The sequence below is a fragment of the Xenopus tropicalis genome, chromosome 3, assembly GCF_000004195.4.
Source record: "Xenopus tropicalis strain Nigerian chromosome 3, UCB_Xtro_10.0, whole genome shotgun sequence".
NCBI classification, from domain to species: Eukaryota; Metazoa; Chordata; class Amphibia; order Anura; family Pipidae; genus Xenopus; species Xenopus tropicalis.
In genome coordinates, this window is record NC_030679.2 from 24,172,822 (window position 1) to 24,193,116 (window position 20,295).

General features: G+C 37.7%; 1 protein-coding gene across 1 annotated transcript in view; it reads right to left on the bottom strand.

The window, feature by feature from the left end:
• The window catches only part of gabrb2 (gamma-aminobutyric acid (GABA) A receptor, beta 2), a 151,357-nt gene extending 132,646 nt beyond the window's left edge, over window positions 1-18,711 (bottom strand). Inside the window, 3 exon segments of the mRNA NM_001102951.1 lie at window positions 17,121-17,188; window positions 18,048-18,139; window positions 18,258-18,711. Coding sequence (NP_001096421.1) covers window positions 17,121-17,188; window positions 18,048-18,139; window positions 18,258-18,334 — 237 coding nt within the window. The 5' untranslated portion in view covers window positions 18,335-18,711.
• Between the last annotated feature and the right edge of the window lie 1,584 nt (window positions 18,712-20,295).

A 20,295-nucleotide genomic window follows, 5' to 3' on the forward strand; every position in this document is an offset into this window, starting at 1 on the left:
CCAATTTCTAGTCCATTCATGACCCCTTTCTCGACTCCACAGTTGTAATGACTGGTCTTTGGTGCTTCTTGAAATGTATTCACTAAAGGGATAAAGAAAACATTAAATGTGGGAATATTCCTTATTTCCATATAAAAATAATTGATAAGAGATTCAATGCACTACTTCTGTCCCAGATGAAAACTTCTAACTGCCAGGGGCCACTTTTAGTATTATTAACATGTGTTTATAAAACATATTCAGTACATAGTACATACATACCTAGTACAGTACAACTGATGGGTATGTACATTAAACCAGGGCCAGAACTAGGGTTAGGCAGAAGAGGCAGCTGCCAAGGGCGCAATGATTGAGGGGTGCCAGGCAGGAGCCTCGCCTGCCTACCGCTAGGGCTACTTTGTCATTGCCTCCGCCGCTTGTCATTAGCGGCGGAGGCAATGACCAATCTAATCGCCCGGTCGGCTTGGCCCGCCCCTGCATTAAACATACAAATTATATCGAAACACTGATAGAGGAGGTGAAGAAGGCTCTACAAAACAGAGTTTGTGTTCTTCCTGTTTAATTGTAAATCACTCTGCACACATAATTACTGCTTTAAAATGAGAATATAGAATGTTCTATAGTGGGTTGTGTGTCTACCATAACCCTAAGGGTTAATGTCAAACCCATAGCAACCAAGTACATGCTTCCTACTAATTGGTTACTTTGGTTCATGAGAACTAGAGCAAATTGTACCTGTTATTACATTATCCAATTAGCCACAAAGTCCTGCTCTTCGTTAGCATGAGGCTAACTTGTGTGCTGATTTCATGGTCATCTTGAATCTCAAAAAACTGATTGGTGGTGTCACCACTACAGGCTTAGATGAATGTTTCACTGGATGTGTTTAATCACAAGAACATTAATTTATGAAATCAATTCACAAACCTAGCACAGGCTATGCAAAGTATAACATAATATGAATAAGGTGGTATCAATATAGATCATTTTCAGTTCCTAGTCTTGGCAATTCCTTATGTATGTATTTAACAAACACCTTGTTTTTTGTTTAGTTCTAAATCCTTCTATAAATGAGTGCCATGTATGAGAGGCATACACATACAAAGCTTTCTGCTCATATTAAATCAGTCATATAAGCCCCATCCCCACTTATTTTTACAACTTTCAAAACAACAACCTTTGCCTTCACAGCAGTCCACAGACACAGCATCAAATTGATGTCTTCAAGATGAGCAATTTTTTTTTTGCCAGGCATGGATTTGCAGAGAATTTCCTTATTTTGCCATTGGCAAATTGTTTTTTGAAACTCCTATGAAAATTAGCCACGGAAAAACTTGTTGCGTGTCAAAAAAAGTTGCAGTCGCGTCAAAATAATCACAGTACCATCAAAATAGGCGTAGTCCCGTCAAAATAGGCACGATCATGTAAAAAAAAGACACGTTCACGGATTTTTCATGTTTCATAAATTTTCCTGTCACTTTGAGAATTTTTTTGGTGAAACAGGTCAGATTCGCTCATCAATAGACATGAGCGCATTTACAGATATGTCAATAGAATCAGTAGGAATATCATATTTTAAGGCAGGTTATTTCCACAGACCATATGCAACGTATTCCTTTTCTCAGCCTAAGGGGATTATGTAATAAAAGGCACTAAGTTTGACCTGTAGCAGTAACCCATAGCAACCAATAAGATATTTGCTTTTAAATGGGTAACCAGTAAATTGATTGGTAGCTATAGGTTACTGCGCCTGGGCAAACTTAGGGGCACATTTATCAAAGTATGATTGATTCCGAATACAAAAAAATCATATTTTTTTTTTCTAATTTATAAATTTGTGTATTTTCAGCATTATTTTTCGTTAATTTGCGTGACTTTTTCTTTGCAACAAATTTTACACAACAAAATTTGCAGAGAATGAAAGTTTTGGATTCATTAAAGCTTCATTATCGTGACTTTCCTTGGGCCAGGTTGGAGCTGCAGAGTGCCACTGAGCCCTATGGGAGACTTTCCTTGGGCCAGGTTGGAGCTGCAGAGTGCCATTGAGTCCTATGGGGAGACTTTCCTTGGGCCGGGTTGGAGCTGCAGAGTGCCATTGAGCCCTATGGGAGGCTTTCCTTGGGCCAGGTTGGAGCTGCAGAGTGCCATTGAGCCCTATGGGAGACTTTCCTTGGGCCAGGTTGGAGCTGCAGAGTGCCATTGAGCCCTATGGGAGACTTTCCTTGGGGCGGGTTGGAGCTGCGGAGTGCCATTGAGCCCTATGGGAGACTTTCCTTGGGCCTGGTTGGAGCTGCGGAGTGCCATTGAGCCCTATGGGAGGCTTTCCTTGGGCCAGGTTGGAGCTGCGGAGTTGATTCCTATGGGAGGCTTCCAAAATCATGCACAGAAGGATCAAAGTCAGAAAGGTTTCCCGCCTTTTACGATCGTTCAGATACGAAAATTTTGTGACTTTCAAATCGCCAATATGATATTATCATGACTAATGCGATTTATCTAATCCAAATTTTACCAATTTCAGGATTCGAACTTACTTTAATGAATCTGCCCCTTTTGTTAAATAACCCCCTAAGAGTCTAAACGTTGCACTTTTTTAGCTGCAGACTCACCTGCAGAAACATGACAACTAGTAATGGGTGAATATGTCCCATTTGGATTCAACAAAAAAGTCCCGAAACGCATTGAAGTCAATGGCTATTCTTTACCTGTGACTTTTTCTAAACCATGGCAATTTTTTTTTCCCAGCACAAAAATGTCATCACTAATGACAATAATTTGGCAGTCAGCAAATGGAAGGTTTCAGATGGAATGTAGAAAAATGTGCCTTGTTTCTTTGTCACAACTTTGCCAGTTGGAGACAAATGTTATTTGTTTGTGTCAGTTTTGCTCCAGTTCTTACCCTAATGAATCTCAGTTTTATAAACTTTTCCCATTTATATTACTTGGTATCACTTTAACTTAATAAGTGGCAACTTCAATATGCAAAAAAAGCAGAAAATTGGTTTAAATGTATCATTAAATGCGATTTACAACCATGAACAAAAATTAAAGCAAGGCACGTAGGAAGATTTATTATTCTTGTTCTTTTTTATTGTGTGGCAACCGTGGTAACCAAGCAGTAAAAAGCACTGATGCTGTTAAATTTAGCAGGCTCTTTATTGGTAAGAAACAATTTGTTTCAGCAAGAAAGAGGGTATTCTAAATTGTTAATCCATCAATTAACCAGCATTAATTAAATTTAATGCTATTCCCCTTAAGGGGAAGCAATCCCTTTTCAGGGATTTTTTAACTTTCACTGTTTAAGATTTGGTGGGCTGTTAGAACTGTGCTGCTGCTGCTGAGCTTTAACACCCTATAGAAACTAATGGTGTTGGGATACACAGAGGAATAACACACATTTTGATTCAATTAATTCATCAACTTTGTCAATTTTATGAAAACATGAAATTTCCTGACTATTTGTAAATGGGATAACATTTTAAATGATAGCTATTTTTTAGGATTAATCTAATAAATAAGCCATACTTTTTTAAAAGCCTTGCTATTTTATCAAAGTGCAAATTAAGAGGAGGATTTTTAAGAAGATGCAGGAAGATTTTACTAAACGTTCTACAAAAAATAACCACATTAGAGTACAAAGCAGTTATACATTTTAGCTTTATTAAAAAATGTTAAAAATTGTTCTTCAAGAAGGTATTGATTTTATTCATAGTCTGGCTAAACAATGCTACATTGTCTTAATACATTTTTGGATTAGTATTGTTTCTACTTTTGCTGACAATGCTAAATTGTGCAAAACTATAAGTTCCATGCAGGATGCTGCCGCTTTGCAGAGCGATTTGACAAAATTGGAAAACTGGGCAGCAAACTGGAAAATGAGGTTCAATGTTGATAAGTGCAAAGTTATGCATTTTGGTAGAAATAATATAAACGCGAGTTATACACTAAATGGTAGTGTTTTGGGGGATCCTTCATTGAGAAGGATCTAGGGGTTTTTGTAGATAACAAGTTGTCTAATTCCAGGAAGTGTCATTCTGTGGCTACTAAAGCAAATAAAGTGCTGTCTTGTATAAAAAAGGGCATTGACTCAAGGGATGAGAACATATTTTTGCCTCTTTATAGGTCCCTGGTAAGGCCTCACCTTGAGTATGCAACCTCGACAGTCTAACCTCATAGCTTAACTCTCCCATCCCCTTTACCAGTTTAGTTGCAGTTTTGGGCTCCAGTCCTTAAGAAGGATATTAATGAGCTGGTGAGAGTGCAGAGACTGCAACTAAACTGGTAAAGGGGATGGAAGAGTTAAGCTGTGAGGTTAGACTGTCGAGGTTGGGGTTGTTTTCTCTGGAAAAAAGGGCCTCGCGAGGGGAAATAATTAGAGGGGATGTCCATTTTTCCCATAAAAACGACCAGCGCACCAGAGGCCCCCCCTTTAGATTAGAAGAATGGTATATATGATTTATGTATGTGAGTGTATAGATTGGTAAGTATAGGTTGTGTGTACTGGGTTTACTTGGAAGGTTGAACTTGATGGACTCTGGTCTTATTTTCAACCTTATGTAACTATGTAACAATAAACAAAATCAAAATCACGTCATTATGCATTATGTAATGTATTTTTTGGGGCTAGTTTTGAAGATCATTTAGGAAAAAAGAGGAAACATTCATATAATATATTTTCATTGAGTCCCTCCTATTCTGTTGCCATGTGTTTTTGGGAAGCAAAGAGTTAGGGTCAAGTAAAAAATTAAAGTGTTTTGATATTTAATTATTGGTACAACAAAAACAAATATTAATTAAAACAGGCAAAAATCATCCCCAGCCCAAGTCCTGCATGTTGGGCATTTGTTGAACCTGGGTATACTGCTTCTTTGACCCTAAGTTAATACAGAAAAGCAAACAAAGCGTCAGTAGCTTTGCACCTTCCATTTGGTCTAACATAGAAAAAATTTAAAAATGGTAAGTGGATACATTTCTGGATGTGAAAATGGATGGCGGATAAAGCCCCTAGATCACACACTGCTTAATTTATGTACTATCTATAAAAAGTGTATTATTTAGCTTTGGTCCCAGGGGTTTAGTTTCATTTTATTTTTCTATAAATGTTCTGACAAGGAGATATGGTAGCTTTTTATAAATATATAAGCGTTCAAAATAGAAAAATCCCATGGGACAGATATTTCTGAGTGAAAGACATTTTCACCTTCAGAAAAGAGTTCCTCACTATCAGAGCCCTACATTTATGGAATGTTCTTCCATTTGAGATTGTAATAGAAGATGCATTTAGTGCCCTCCAAATAATTTAGATATCTTCTTGAATAATCAGGGTATGAAAGGCTTAACTAGGGAGTCAAGGGGGTATTCTCCCCTCTTATAAAGAAACCTCGAGAAGAGGTACAGGCAAAGGATTATCACCAAGGCAGATGGAACAACCATCCGGTGGTCTCCAATAGCTACATTACCTTTATACTGTAGATTGCTTCAAGTAAACACTACTAAAGACATACGTAAACCTTAGTTTTAATAAGACCTATACAACAATGGATCCGTTATCCGGAAACCCATTATCCAGAAAGCTCCGAATTACGGAAAGCCCGTCTCCTATAGACTCCATTTTAATCAAATAATTAAGATTTTAAAGCCAATTTCCTTTCTCATTGTAGTAATAAAACAGTACCTTGTACTAGATCTTAGCTAAGATATAATTAATCTTTATTGGAGGCAAAACAATCCTATTGGGTTTAATTAATGTTTTATTGATTTTTTAGTAGACTTAAGGTATGAAGATCCAAGTTACGGAAAGACCCCTTATCCAGAATGCCCTTGGTCCTGAGCATTCTGCATAATGGGTCCTATACCTGTAATATGACTGATAGAAAACACCATGGGTAATGAAATGAGTGGTGCAAAAACATTAGATTCAGTTACTTAAAAAAAAAGAAAAAACAGACATATGGACAGATAGATACAGTTGGCTAAAGAGAAAATGCAGATAGATAGATGATAGATAGATAGATATTGTCAATGATGTGCAGCTAAGCTACGCATATTAAGGATACATCTAGGTTGTAAAGTAAAACTGTAAAAAGCCAGTTGTATAAAGGTACAGATTCATACTCCATAAAGCGCTAACCTTCTTTCAACCTATTTTTTATCATTACTTTCCCTTTATACCCTACAAATGAAATAGGAAGCAGCACAAATGATAGAAAATGATCAAACACAGTGAATCTTCTCTTTCATTCTCTTTGAAGTATCTACTTCCAACAAACCAACTCTGCTGCTTTTAGTAGCTGCCTCCCCTTTAGCATTTAAAGGTTTACAAGGAAGGGGAAAATCATGGCGTGGAATTCAAGGACAGAAGGTCAAGAGAAGTCTTGCAGTTGGCATTGGGTGACATGAGATAAGTGGAGAAATTAAGGTCAGTTTGAAAAGTGTAGTTTGAGATACATAGGGATTGGTTTCATTGTTAAGGGCCTTCATTGTTAATAGTGTGAATGTAACTGTATATATAATACAATGAATTCGTACAAACATATAAACCTTTGTATGTACTTTTGTTTGAAAATAAAGTTGTAAAATAATCACGTAAAATATTCAACTGTCTGCCCAAATATCTTAAAGCAATACAAACATATTCTAGTATAATGGTAGAAAGCAAACTGGCACTAAGCTAATGCATTAAAACTACAACCTTTTGCCTCCCTTACTTTATATGGCACATCCATGTAACTTAAAGGAGAAGGAAAGGTACAGTCACTGGGGGGTGCGAAAATGTTAGACACCCCCAGTTATTGTAATCACTTACCTGATACCCTGCGAGTGAGCGTTTCTCTTTCTTCTTTGTGCTGAACTTTAACAAAAAAAAGCCGGCTTTTTCACCCTATTGCACATGCATTGGCCCCAGGATCTTTTTATTTCTAAATTACACTGTTCACATAGAAAATAATTCATTCTACCATTTCAAATTTTATTCTTGAACAAACAATTTTTTTTAGTTGTAATATAGGTGTGTAGGTGCCATCTCAGTGCATTGTGCCTGAGTCTGAGCTTTCAGAAGGAGCCAGCGCTACACATTAGAACTGCCTTCCGGTAACCTATTGTTTCTCCTACTCCCGTGTAACTGGAGGAGTTCCAAGCTGGACTTGGATTTCTTACTATTGAGTGCTATTCTGATACCTACTGGGAGCTGCCATCTTGCTCCCTTCCTATTGTTCTGCTGATTGGCTGCTGGGAGGTGGGGGAGATATCACTCCAACTTGCAGCTCAGCAGTAAAGTGTGACTGAAGTTTATCAGAGCACAGGTCACATGGCTGTTCGACCCTGGGAAATGAAGAATATGCCATGCAGGATTCTGCTGGAGAAGCTCTATTAACTGATGGGTTTGGACAGGTACCTAACAAATGGCACTCCCCATTGATTGTACCTTCCTCCTCGTTAACTTGTTAATAAAGCTATTAGTTTAAGATTTTCATTTTTAGATTTTCTTCAAACATAAACCTTGCGCACAAAAATGATGACAAAGAGTTTGATTTAACTGATGGTACAACACATGTGTTGTGTATATATGGGAGGGATAGGGATAAGTGGGATGTAGGCTTCCCCTGGCATATCCCTTGTATCATTTGGGAGCCCAAAAGAAGGAACACCACACAAATTTTCACTTGTACTTTTTGAATATTCAGCTTAAATCATGTGATCTGTCCTTTTAGATACCAAAATATCTTTAAACATGTTATTGTTCATAGTCAGAGCTTCAACCAATGAAAGATTTCTCATGTACTGTATGAGCCATACACTTATTCAGATTGGCTTGATTTTCATTCAAGTCAAAGTAAAAGTTAATTTTAGAAAGTGTGTCATTTGGTTTCTGACGTGTACAGTCTCCTTGAGGAAACTATATATTACTAAGATGGTTCTTACAGTAATAATACACATGGTAATCTGGGGCTTATTAAATTCAGTAACAACATATTAAGTAAAATTGGTTACTATAAAAAAAAAATCATGCTTTAAAAATGTACAGAAGTTTACCTGCCAATTTATTTCTGCCATTATGCACCACTTCCTGAGTGACTGCCCAAGAAAATATGGAAGGAAGTAGATCAGCATAGTGGAACAACGGTCAGCAGAAAAACCCTATGGTGGGTATTTTTGTAATCAAATTCATATGAGATCCACAAAGAGACAATGTAAAAAATTAATAACAAAATATTACCAAATATATATGTGTAGTTTTCTAAGTTCTCTAAACACTTTCATAGTTAGAACATTAGTGGCTAGTGTATAGGAGCATTAAGGCAAGACCGAGATAAAAAAAAACAGGTTAAAGAGATGATTCTTGGTTTTAATAACATCTTAAAGACTTGGGTTGGTCATGCAATTGTAATTAAGTAATAATCATGATTAGAATTTAACCTTAAAAGGTCCTAACTCTTATTTATGTAGCTTTGGTATTTGTAAAATCGAAAAAAGTTGCCATATTTAGATAACAATAAACATTTTCTAAGAATTTATCACAGTAGCCTACTCCAAGAAAGTGTCAGGTCCAATACTTTTCTCCGGAGATCCAATGTTAATAAATAAGATAATGATAAACTGCCAGCCATAGTCATACCATGTTCTAACTAGGCTGATTGAGAAATAAGTTAGCCTAATATGAAATAATATGGGTGTAAATAGTCCTAGTATATTGGTAGTATTATTTCTACTTCAAACTTAGCAATGGGTTCTAATTAAACTACAATAATAGGTATAATTATTTTTATGGGTAGTGGAGCCTTCAAAAAAATCTATTTCTAGCCAGTTATTGCTAACAGCTAATTTATCATTGTGTGACCTAAGCCTACCAATTCTAGCTTTACTATATCAGTATTTCATAGAAAATTGTGTAACCATTCTTTTCTCTTAACTAAAGTGGTTTTCTTTACCCAGTTAACCTTTTAAGATTTGCTTAACATGAGGGATAGCAAAGCTTTCACTTTTATTTTTTTGTCATTCTACTCTAAGGGGCACATTTAGTAATCCACGAACGTCCGAAAGCGTCCGAATGCGTTTTTTTCGTAATGATCGGTATTTTTGTGACTTTTTCATCACTGGCGTGATTTTTTTGTATCTTGCGAGACTTTTTTGTTGTCGTTACGACTTTATCGTATATTTTCCGCAACTTTTTCGTTGCCGTTGCGAAAAATTCGGATTGGTTTTTCCACCGTCTACAATTGCTCAATTAGAAAAAATCATGACGACGGCAAAAAAATCGCACAAAATACGATAAAGCCGTGACGGCGACGAAAAAGTCACGCAAAATACAACAAAATCACGACGGCGACGAAACGCAAAATTTTCGTTTCCAATCCGTTTTTTTCCCATTCGGGATTCTGATTCGAGGATTAGTAAATGTGCCCCTAAGAATAGTTGTGAATGAGTACAATCAGGGTTTAGCCTGTGGTCTTCTAGTCATCATTCAGTATCCAAAGGCTGTTTGAGGAATAGAGGAGCTGAAGGCCATTTTTGTAAACTGTATGAAGTCAATAGTGATATTCCAGGCCAACCAAAAACACGTCCAAAAGTATCAGCAAACACCAAAAGTCAACATTTGTCGTTCAATATTCTTAAACGGTCACTACTAAAACACTATGTACTCACTATTTTGATATTATGGGGAGTTTATATGTAAAGTACTGCTATTTTCTGTAGCAAGAACAATATATAACATTGAATATACAGTTACCATTATCAAGGTGCTTATTTTTGAATTCTTGGCAAGTTCTACCATGTGTACTGCCAAACAGAGCATCATGTAGGCTGTCAGTCTATATAAGGGCTACCAAATAGCCAATCACACCCCTTTCTTGGCACACCAGGAACTTTTTTTTCCACTTGTGTTGCTCCCCAACTTTTTTTACATTTGAATGTGACTCTTGGGTAAAAAAGGTTGGGGAAACCTGCTTTTGAACATGTGTGTCTTAGACTAACATGTGTGTTCAATACAGGGATTGTTGTTGATTGCAACTCCCAGAGGATGCTGGAGGCTGGACTTACTTAGTAAAGGCATTATGCTTATCTACAGCCAAAGCGTGTTGACTATCTGTTCATACACTGAAAATTAAACATAAATTCACATTCTTCTATAAAAATTGTGTTTTATGAATGCACAGCCTTTATGGGCTCACTGTGCACTAAGGCCCTACCCAGTGATTCTCTGTAATATTTATTGAATATTCAATATCTAAACAGAAGCATCCTGCATTTAAAGTACTAAAATAAACACAAGTAAAGATTATTTTAATGACCCAAATATCTCTTATCCTCCTGGCTCATGTTCATTTTAGTGTTTCTGTTTTACTTCATATGTTATAAAACTTGCCTTTATTAGCAATAATGTTTGTAGAGCTTGGAATTGACTATACTTTTATATAGTGCGGCAAAATATAATGATACTTCAAGGTTGCAAACATCATTGTAAAATCATATTCTTTGATGGAAGTGATGAAAATATCTGGAAAGAAGGCATACTGTGTATGTTAAGGTGAAAAGAAGAAAAAAAAAAAAAACAGAGAGGGACCATACTACAGGCTTACACCATTGATCATGACACCAAATCTTATATTAGGTTTTCTGATAAACCAATAGAAGTATTTGGAGACGCTTTTTGCAAGCAGTCATAGGTCACAGTTAGCATTGATTTACAAAAGGGGAAAGAATTGAAAAATATGAAGTTCAGTTGCAGCTTAAAATGTGTTTGTTCAGTTTTTAAAGCAGTGATTGGCACACAAGTTATGGACATGTAGGGAGCAGGAGAGGGGATGTCTATGGGCTTCTTCTCAATGTCTCTCATGACTACACTACTGACAAACAGATTGTACCCATTTTTTGAACTTTGCACTCTACCTTGCACCTACAGTAGTAAATAAAGCTTGCAGCCTTCATCAACTGGACGTTTCACTCTACAGAAACCTCATAAATGGAACAATTTATCTGGAAAAAACACTCAAGTCTATTAAAGGGGTTATGAAGTATAGAGGCCCCAGGAGACTTTAGGTGTATATTCTAATTGTTAGTAATAGATAGGGATGTAGCGAACATCGCCAAAAATGTTCGCGAACCCGTTCACAGACTTTCGCCAATACTCACGAATATTCGCGAACTTTGCGAACCCCATAGACTTCAATGGGAAGGTGAACTTTAAAACCTAGAAAAGCCATTTCTGGCCAGAAAACTGATTTTAAAGTTGTTTAAAGGATGCCACGACCTGGACAGGGGCATGCAGGAGGGGGATCAAGGGCAAAAATTTCTCTGAAAAATAACGCCAAAAAAAACCCGCAAGCTATTCCTATGTATACGCAAAGGCGAAAAACCGAAACAAAAAAACGCGGCGGAAAAAACCGAGGCAAAAAAACGCGGCGAACCCAAAATGGCGAACACCCGATGTTCGTGCGAATTAGTTCGCCGGCGAACAGTTCGCTACATCTCTAGTAATAGAGCATAGACCATAGAGCAGGGTGCATATTATAATATGAAACTTTTTCCTGCTCTTGAGCAGGACCCCAACTGCAGAATGGCTTTGGGGTATATTTATAAGGGTAAGTAAGAAATGATTACACCACTACACTTTAAATTGCCACCTTATACCATATAAAATCTTACATCCTTATACGTCTTATCTTCAAGATTCCTTTCATGCAGAAATTCTTTCCCACCTGAATTCATCCCATTGACTTCAGTAGCAAAGGCCATGACCCAAACAACCAGAAATCAGCTGAATTTCAACAACAGTATAGAAAGCCAATTAAATAAAGAGTAAAAATCATTTTAAACCATTTTTACAGTTCCAATGTCTATAATTTATAATAATAATAAAAAAATGCAGTTGTTACTTCATAGACGCATAGTGTGTCAAGAAAATACTAGTAAATGTCTAAAATGGCTTAGAATTATAGCTAAAAAAAACAGGCAAATGGCCCATAGTGACCTTTATTTTTTTGGTGATTATTGTAAATGTCTTGCAAGGAAAGCATAAATACAAAAAAAAAAAAAAACCCTGTGCATGGGTATCTCCTGATTTTATTTAGAGCTTATTAGCAAGACATTGCTATATGTTCAGTAGCCTAAGTAAACCTGATCAGGCAGCCATTGTATATATAACTTTCTCCATTTATTGTAAACCATGGAATGCCTGGCTCTGTCATTCAGTGTGCAATTACGCATGGCTGCATGCACCAAGAGTAGGCACCCAATGGGAGTTACAGAAGTGGCACATTTTTTAACGTTGCTAATGTTTTAAGTCACTGCTGCTGTATCAGTGATATTGCACTTTGGGGAGAAGCAAAGACCTGAAAGACTGGCCCATTGATCAATTTAAGTAGTAACTCTACTATACCAAGTCTTCACTTGACCCTCAACCCCAGTGTCACTGCTACAACAGCCATGGAGTCTTACATAGGTAAGTAAAGTAGGGGTTGGATGGAGACAAGGTTTTAGATCCAACATATAAGAGAAGCCAGGGAGATATTTTTTTAATACTGACTGAAATAATCTGGAACATGCTAGTATCACTTCAGGTAAAGTAATACTGCTAAATACTGTGGGGGTCATTTATAAAAAACACAGAATTTTTTGCACAGTGAACATGCCCATGTTTATATTTACAAAGCTGGACAAGACTGGTGCTTTTAAGGTGCAAACACAATTGCAAAATGTTTATTCGCAGTGCGAATTTTCATAAAGCATTTTAAATATGGCATATTCGCAAATTCGAGTCCGAGTTATGCCACACCTTTAGTGGTGGAAAAAAAATATGCGCTGTGCAAGCTTTATAAATGACCCCCTGTGAGTTGTGTAAGTATAACTAAACAAAAGCATGTGTATTTGTTACTCAAACACAACCAAGAGCATAGCTTTTGCTTCAGGCATTCCAACTCTAGTTTTGCTCACACCATCTTTTTTTTTTAAAGTGCATCAAAATGTCCTAAATTACCCCAAACCCTCTATGACAATCATTCAAAAGTGTCACTTAAGCAATTTTCACTCAAAAATGTGCACTGCTTTTAAGCAATGGCAAAGCAAATGACAACTGCTTAGTAGGGGCATTGCAGGGTCATAGGAAGAAGGTATTGCTGGGGTTGGGTGGAATATCAGGAACATGAACAAAAAGGTGCCTTACTATATGTTTCCTATCATTGCTAAGAATTTGTAAGAATAGTACTTGCAGAAAGAAAATGTAGATTTTAAGTTCAAATGTTATAATTAGTATTTTCTGGCAATTTCTCTATTTGACCTCTGAAATATGGCCTAGAATGCATTTTCTGCATTAATGCATGCAATACTGAACTGACATTTTCTTTATAAATTGTATCCAAACCCACACAAGCATATCCCAATGGTATAACCAGGCACATCCACCCCAGATGTCCCCAGAGACGATCAACATACATTTTCTCCCCCTAGAACAGGGATCCCCAACCTTTCTTACTCATGAGCCACAGTCAAATGCAAAAAAGACTTGGCGAGCAACACAAGCATCATAAAAGTTCATGGAGGTGCCAAATAAGGGCTGTGATTGGCTATTAGGCAGCCTCTATGCACACTATCAGCTTACAGGAGTTTTATTTGGTAGTAAATCTTGTTTTTATTCAACCAAAACTTGCCCCCAAGTCAGGAATTCAAAAATAACTAGCTGGTTTGGGGGCACTGGGAGCAACATCCAAGGGGTTGGTGAGCAACATGTTGCCCCCGAGCCACTGGTTGGGGATCCCTGTCCTAGAACAACCCTGTAACAGATCAACACACACTTATAAAGGTATGGGATCCCTTATCCGGAACCCCATTATCCAGAAAGTTTCAAATTATGGAAAGACTATCTCCCATAGACTCCATTATAAGCAAATAATTCTAAATTTAAAAAAATTCCTTTTTCTCTGTAATAATAAAACATTGCCTTGTACTTGATCCCAACTAAGATATAATTAATCCTTATTGGAGGCAGAACAGCCCTATTGGGTTTATTCAATATTTATATGATTTTTAGCAGATTTAAGTTATGGAGATCCAAATTACAGAAAGATTCCTTATCTGGAAAACCCCAGGTCCTGAGCATTCTTGATAACAGGTCCCATCATACCTGTACTTATTTGTGATAAAATACAAAGCCAAGGTGCAGTAATCCATAGCAACCAATAAGATGGTTTCTAATGCTGTGGCCAGTAAATTGCTCCTGCTATAGGTTTATGCACCTGGGCAAATGTAGGGTCTTTTATTAAATAACCTATGTGTCTCCTACACCAAACCAGTAGCCTTCATGGATCAAATTAGCACTGGCAATCAACTATCTTTATTCTCTGGCTACATTGCCATAGATTTTATGTTTCACAATAATCTCTGCCCCTGTTAACTAAGTGCGCAACATCATATTTATAATATGTGGATCATAACTTAACTAACTTCAGGGAATGGACAATGGCAGTGCAGGTGTTGCGGCCCTAATAATGGGGTGCTATTTGACTTACATTTAGCTGGTATTGTTGGATTGACATGTTAAGACCACACAGTAGTCACAGCAGCACGAGCTTTCCAGTGCTGGCCTACAAAAGTTGGGATTTAGCGGACATGCTCCATTGGTGGCAATGGGGACATCTCAGGGAGTCTCTTGGAGACAAAATAATAGCCGTGGGCGACAAAATAATTGCTGCGCGACAAAATAATAGCCGCAGGCGACAAAATAATAGCCACGGGCGATGAAACAATAGCCGTGCGACGAAATAATAGCCGCGGGCGACGAAACAATAGCTGCGCGACAAAATAATTTTTTTTGTTGCACAACATTTTTGCAGTTTTGCGAAATTTCACCGTTTTGCGGATCTTTTGAAAGATTCGCGAATTTTTTGGCGAAGCGAAACGGAACAGATTCGCTCATCACTATGTAGGACCCATCTGCTTGATATCAAGCTTTAGTTAGGGCATAGCAATGGCTTTGGTACCTCTAAATCTGCCAGCCACAAATGGGCACAAATACCATCTAGGGTATTCACCCTGGAGTGTCTACTGAGACTCATTTGGGCTTATTTATCAATTCTGGAGTTTGTGAACTCTCATATTGGTACACTCATTTGAATAAAAAAACTTTAATACCTCAAATTTTTTTTTATTACAAATTCGAATAGAACTCAAAAACTCCAATATCTCGAATTGAAAATATGGCTTGATTTTGCCTAGGACAACACTCATTGACTCGCAAGCTTTTAGATGGGGAAGTTTAACATTTGAGTTTTTCTGGGTTTTTTTAACTTAATAAATGCCAGACATTTGTGTTTTTGAACTATAATTCGAATTTGAGGTTTTGTGAACAAAACAAAAACAAACTGGAGCATTGATAAATTAGCCCCTTACTCAGTGGCTTCAGTCTGTCTTCAGCCACAAGGCCACTGAGCAGAATCTCCTTACATTCTGGTTACATTTAATCTATTAGACTGTAAATTAAAAATTGACAATTAAAAACAAATGACTATTGTACCGTAAAACCAATTTAAATATAATAATTGATTCTACTGGAATAGTATTATCTGAATTTGTCTGTAAATGTACTCATCTTTCATTGACCAAGCTTGTTTTTTTTTTATAATTTTTAAGTGTAACAAACAAGATGCCAATAAAATCAAATGCATGTGTTTTTTGTTTTTTTTTTCAATTACCCATTTAATCCCAGTTTTTATGAAGGTATGGTCATTGGACAAACATAGTTGTTAGAAACCCAAATTTAAGAACAGATATACTGCAGCAAAACATCATGAGATAAACAAGAACCAGAACTAAGGAGTTAATTCATCAAAGTAATAGAGGATGAATGGAGTCCCACAGGAATAATATAGGCCAGGGCAGGTACAGGGTAAATTTGGGGCAGATATTGCGCAAGTGGAAAAAAATGCAGCAAAAAACAATATGATACAAACGATAAAGGAAAAAAAAACATATGTTTAACATAGAAATTCCTAAAAATACCAGCTGCATCCAGGATTTGTGCACTAAAGCTAGGTATGAATATAAAGCATGTCAGCCTGGCAATTACTGTACGTCTCTGCTCTGGACTTCCGGATGTGCCTACATTGCAGCAGAGCTCTACCTGTCCAGATTAAAAGCATATTATCGATTTCAGCCGGAGTTTTATGCTTGATACATAAAGGGCATACAATATAACTGTTGTTTCACTGCCTTGCCTAGACCAACAGCCTCTTGGTTTCTACACACAAATGTATGCCCTACACACATGCTGATTTATTGTACAATATGGTTTATCTCTTAACACAACAAACTTTTTACATTTCAAGGCATTGCTGCTCTTGCACCATAGGAGTAAGTACAGCCACCCAATCAGATTTAATATACCAAATAAGAACAAATCACATGTAAAACGTGTTTGAAGCTCTGTATGAAATGGCTTCATATGCTCAACAGACCCATTTTTATGTGCATCAGCTAACCCTCCAATAAATCGTGTTCGATCTTGCATTTAATCTGCTGTTATTTATTTATTTTTTGACGTTCTAATTTGTCTGAGATCTGCAGTGCAACATATATGTCAGCAGGGGATGCTGTTGCATGAAGCAGGCAAGCCCAAAGCTGTTCTCTGAATCTCAACTAAGTGATCAAAAAGCCACCGTGCATTTAAAGTGACTCCATAATAAGGCTGTCAATAGATTTTAGGGCACGATGCATGTTGTTACTGATAGCAGACACAGACGGTACAATTAAAAAAAAAACGACTGCTGTGCACCATGAGCTTGATTACCCTTTCCCCCCCGACGTGCAAGATAATCCAATAATAAGCTTTTCAACTGCATTAAAACCAGAAATATAAACCTCATATTCCAGCTTTTAATAAAGTTAAATCAGCATATATATATATTTAGATTCTCATGAACTGAATACGGAAGCTTTTTTAAAAAAATATGTTTATATATGTAAATACCATTCATTCAAATAATACCAGATTAGCCAGATTATCTGATTCCTGTTTTGAATTCTCTCCCTTCTACAGACAGGCACTACAGGGACATATGAATAAGCTATCTTCTTAACGAATTACCCAAATATCCAGATACAGAATTAAAAAAAACAAAAACAAATTGACTCACCATGTTGACTTCTGATACCATGTCTATGCTGGCAATGTCGATATTCATACCCACTGCCACAGGGTCACCTGTAATCCAAGACCATGTTCCACAATCAGATCTCTAAGAACTTAACCCTTCCATAGCAGTTAAAGGCATCGATTGGGTCCAGGATGGTGCCATGGATTCTGTTTTTTATTTTTATTTTATGCCTGCAAGTTGCCTGATTAACTTCAGACCCCTTTGCCATGTTCTCTCACTGGTATTAACACAAACGGATACGAATGTCCATTTTTCTAACGTGCATATTCCTTTTTTTTTTTATTTCTTGAAATTGGACATGTGTTTTATAGGTGTATAAAATTCCACTGGCATGTCAAAATGTCATCCTACTTACTGAAGCATGGTGGCAATATTTCTACAGGTTTATTATAGAATTAAAAAGAATACAGGGCAGCTAAAGTGGCCATTCTATATTGGGCATTTCATTTTAGGGACAGGAATCCATCCCATTATGATGTCATGCGCCTGACATACGAATTAGCATCTGTTTAGGGAGGCAGAGAAGATCACGGATTAAAATAAAAGGAAGAAACTTAGAAAGTCTGCTGGAATGTTAGAGGTGACCAGTTACATAGGCACTTGCATGCCAGCAAGGAGCACAGGCTGTATATATAGAGAGATCTTGCAGTAATACGGCTCATAGTCATTCCAACATAGCACTATTATATAAGGCATGACATTAAATGATGACAATATGGAATGAGAGGGATGAGATGTGAATTCTGATGGAAGACCTGATGTACGTCAGTTGTAGATGAGAGACCCAAGGAAAACAAGTGAAGTTTGGCTGGAGGGAGACGAGTGGGATCAGCATAATGAGACAGATACACATGCACCTAAAGAGAAGTACAGGCAGCCTGCTCCCACCATCTCCATATCATTTACCTCCGAAATCCGGCCTCAGACGAATGTCATAGCCTTTCAGCAGTCTATCCACCGTCTCCTTAACCAGTGTCATATTGCTGGGATCGTTGACACTAAAAAAAAAAAAAAAACACACAGAAGAGATGAGAGATTTGTCATTAGCAGGGGCTCGGGCTGATCCTGATTCTCATTCAAAGTAGAGGGGGAAGCTTAGGCATCCGATTCACCTACCTTTGCGTACAGACCATTGTAATCAGGACAGGGAATGACCAGATCCCCAGGTAACCCTTTTTCTGTATCCTCAGCATCCCTTTAGGTTCTGATGGGAATTTTAGGCTTTCCAGTGAAGAGCAGAAGACATCCAACTTATTCTGGCCAGTGCAGTAATTCTAAAGTGCTGCGCATGCGCACATCTCAGCCCAACATCAAAAGAGAGCAGCATTCACAGGCTACAGACATAAGCGCAAACAATGGTGGGGACAGGGGGAATAGGACCCCCCCTCCCCAACTTTTAGGCAGCCAGAGGTGACTCCTCTACCCCAGCTGAATGACCCCCTGTGGCTCAGTTTGCTTCTATGCGTGCTTAATGCTGCTGCTGCTCACTTGTTCCCCTGCGTTGTCTGTGCTCAGTGCAGGCAGCAGCGACTTGTCTCTCTGTAGTGCTGCTACTGCTGCTGCTGCTGACAGAGAGGCTGATGTGGGAGTGGAGGAAGGGGGGAGTGGGAAAATGAACAGAAGCTTAGAACGCTGAGCTGTGGAGGAGAGGCAGCTGTCTACATCCCTACTGGTACCTAGCAAGCCGAACCGGCAGCTTTCTCTCTGCGGGGCACATGGACTCAGATCATGCCTGAATCAGCCCAGCAGCATCCCTAACACTCTCACTGCCAACATACAAGTCATAAGCACAGGCGATGGAAGAGATACAAAAGCCAACCCTTACACATGATAACTGCACAACTTCTTGGCACAATGGGGTTTATTCACCCCCCCAATCAGCAGGAAGGAGAAGGACACCAGTGGTCCTTAGGGACCATCCCTCATGAGAATTTATATCTGCAAAAATGTACAGAGCCCATATATCATATAGAAACATGCATTTTATCCTGACCCTGAGCCTAATGCCTGATCCAAACACCTGACCCAGGTCTTAGCATCATGCAAGGGAAATATTTAAGATTTGTTGTTATTGGAGGACAGCCACTTATATATATATATATATTTTTTTTTTTATGTTATTTTATATAATATTATTATTATTTTATGCAGAAGGAAGTGGATTGAAGAGAGTTTAAACTACAGCTCTCATAATTCTCAGCTTCTTTTTAAGGAAGAAAGATTGACTAGTTTTTGTGCTGGAGGAATAGCTACAAAAATATCAGAACAGGTATGGAAGCCATTATCCAGAATGCTCGGGATCTGGGGTTTTCTGGATACGGGGTCTTTCTGTAACTTAGATCTTCTAAAAAAATAATTTACTGTAAACATTAATTAAACCCAATAGGATTGTTTTGCCTCCAGTAAGGATTAATTATATCTTAGTTGGGATCAAGTACAGGTACTGTTTTATTATTACAGAGAAAGGAAATCATTTCTAAAAATCTGAATTATTCGATTAAAGTGGAGTCTATGGGAGAAGGTCTTCTCATAATTCGGGGCTTTCTAGGTAATAGGTTTCTGGATAAGGGATCCCATACCTGTATATTAAAATAAATATATATATACTATATATATACTATATATATATATATATATATATATATATATATATATATATATATATATATATATATATATAAACAACCACAAAAGATCCTCTGCACTCACCCATTATCAATATGTAGAAATAGGACATTAGGACATCTCTGTGCATTCAGCTACTAAGAAATGCCTTCCCCCCCCAGACCCAAAAGAGGGATTGTTTGTCCGTACATTGCAATATACTTCAAGCTGGCCAACTACATCAAAGTCATCCCTTCTGGCCAGTCCTACACTGACCTATATAAGTAATTTAAGATTAGTACTGAGCAAAGGGACTAAGTTTTACCTGCAACATGCTTGCTTATAAGGTTAAAACCCCCATATGGTTGCCCTTTTATTGGCTCCATTGGGATCACCTGACTGTAGCTGGGAATAGTGGGGGCTACAACATGGAGCTGGCCACTGCTCCTGTATAAACAATAACACAAGAAAAAGGGAAAGTTGTGCTCAACCACTAGATTGTAAACCATTAGGCGGGGGTGCAATGAGGTTGTGACCACAAAATACATAG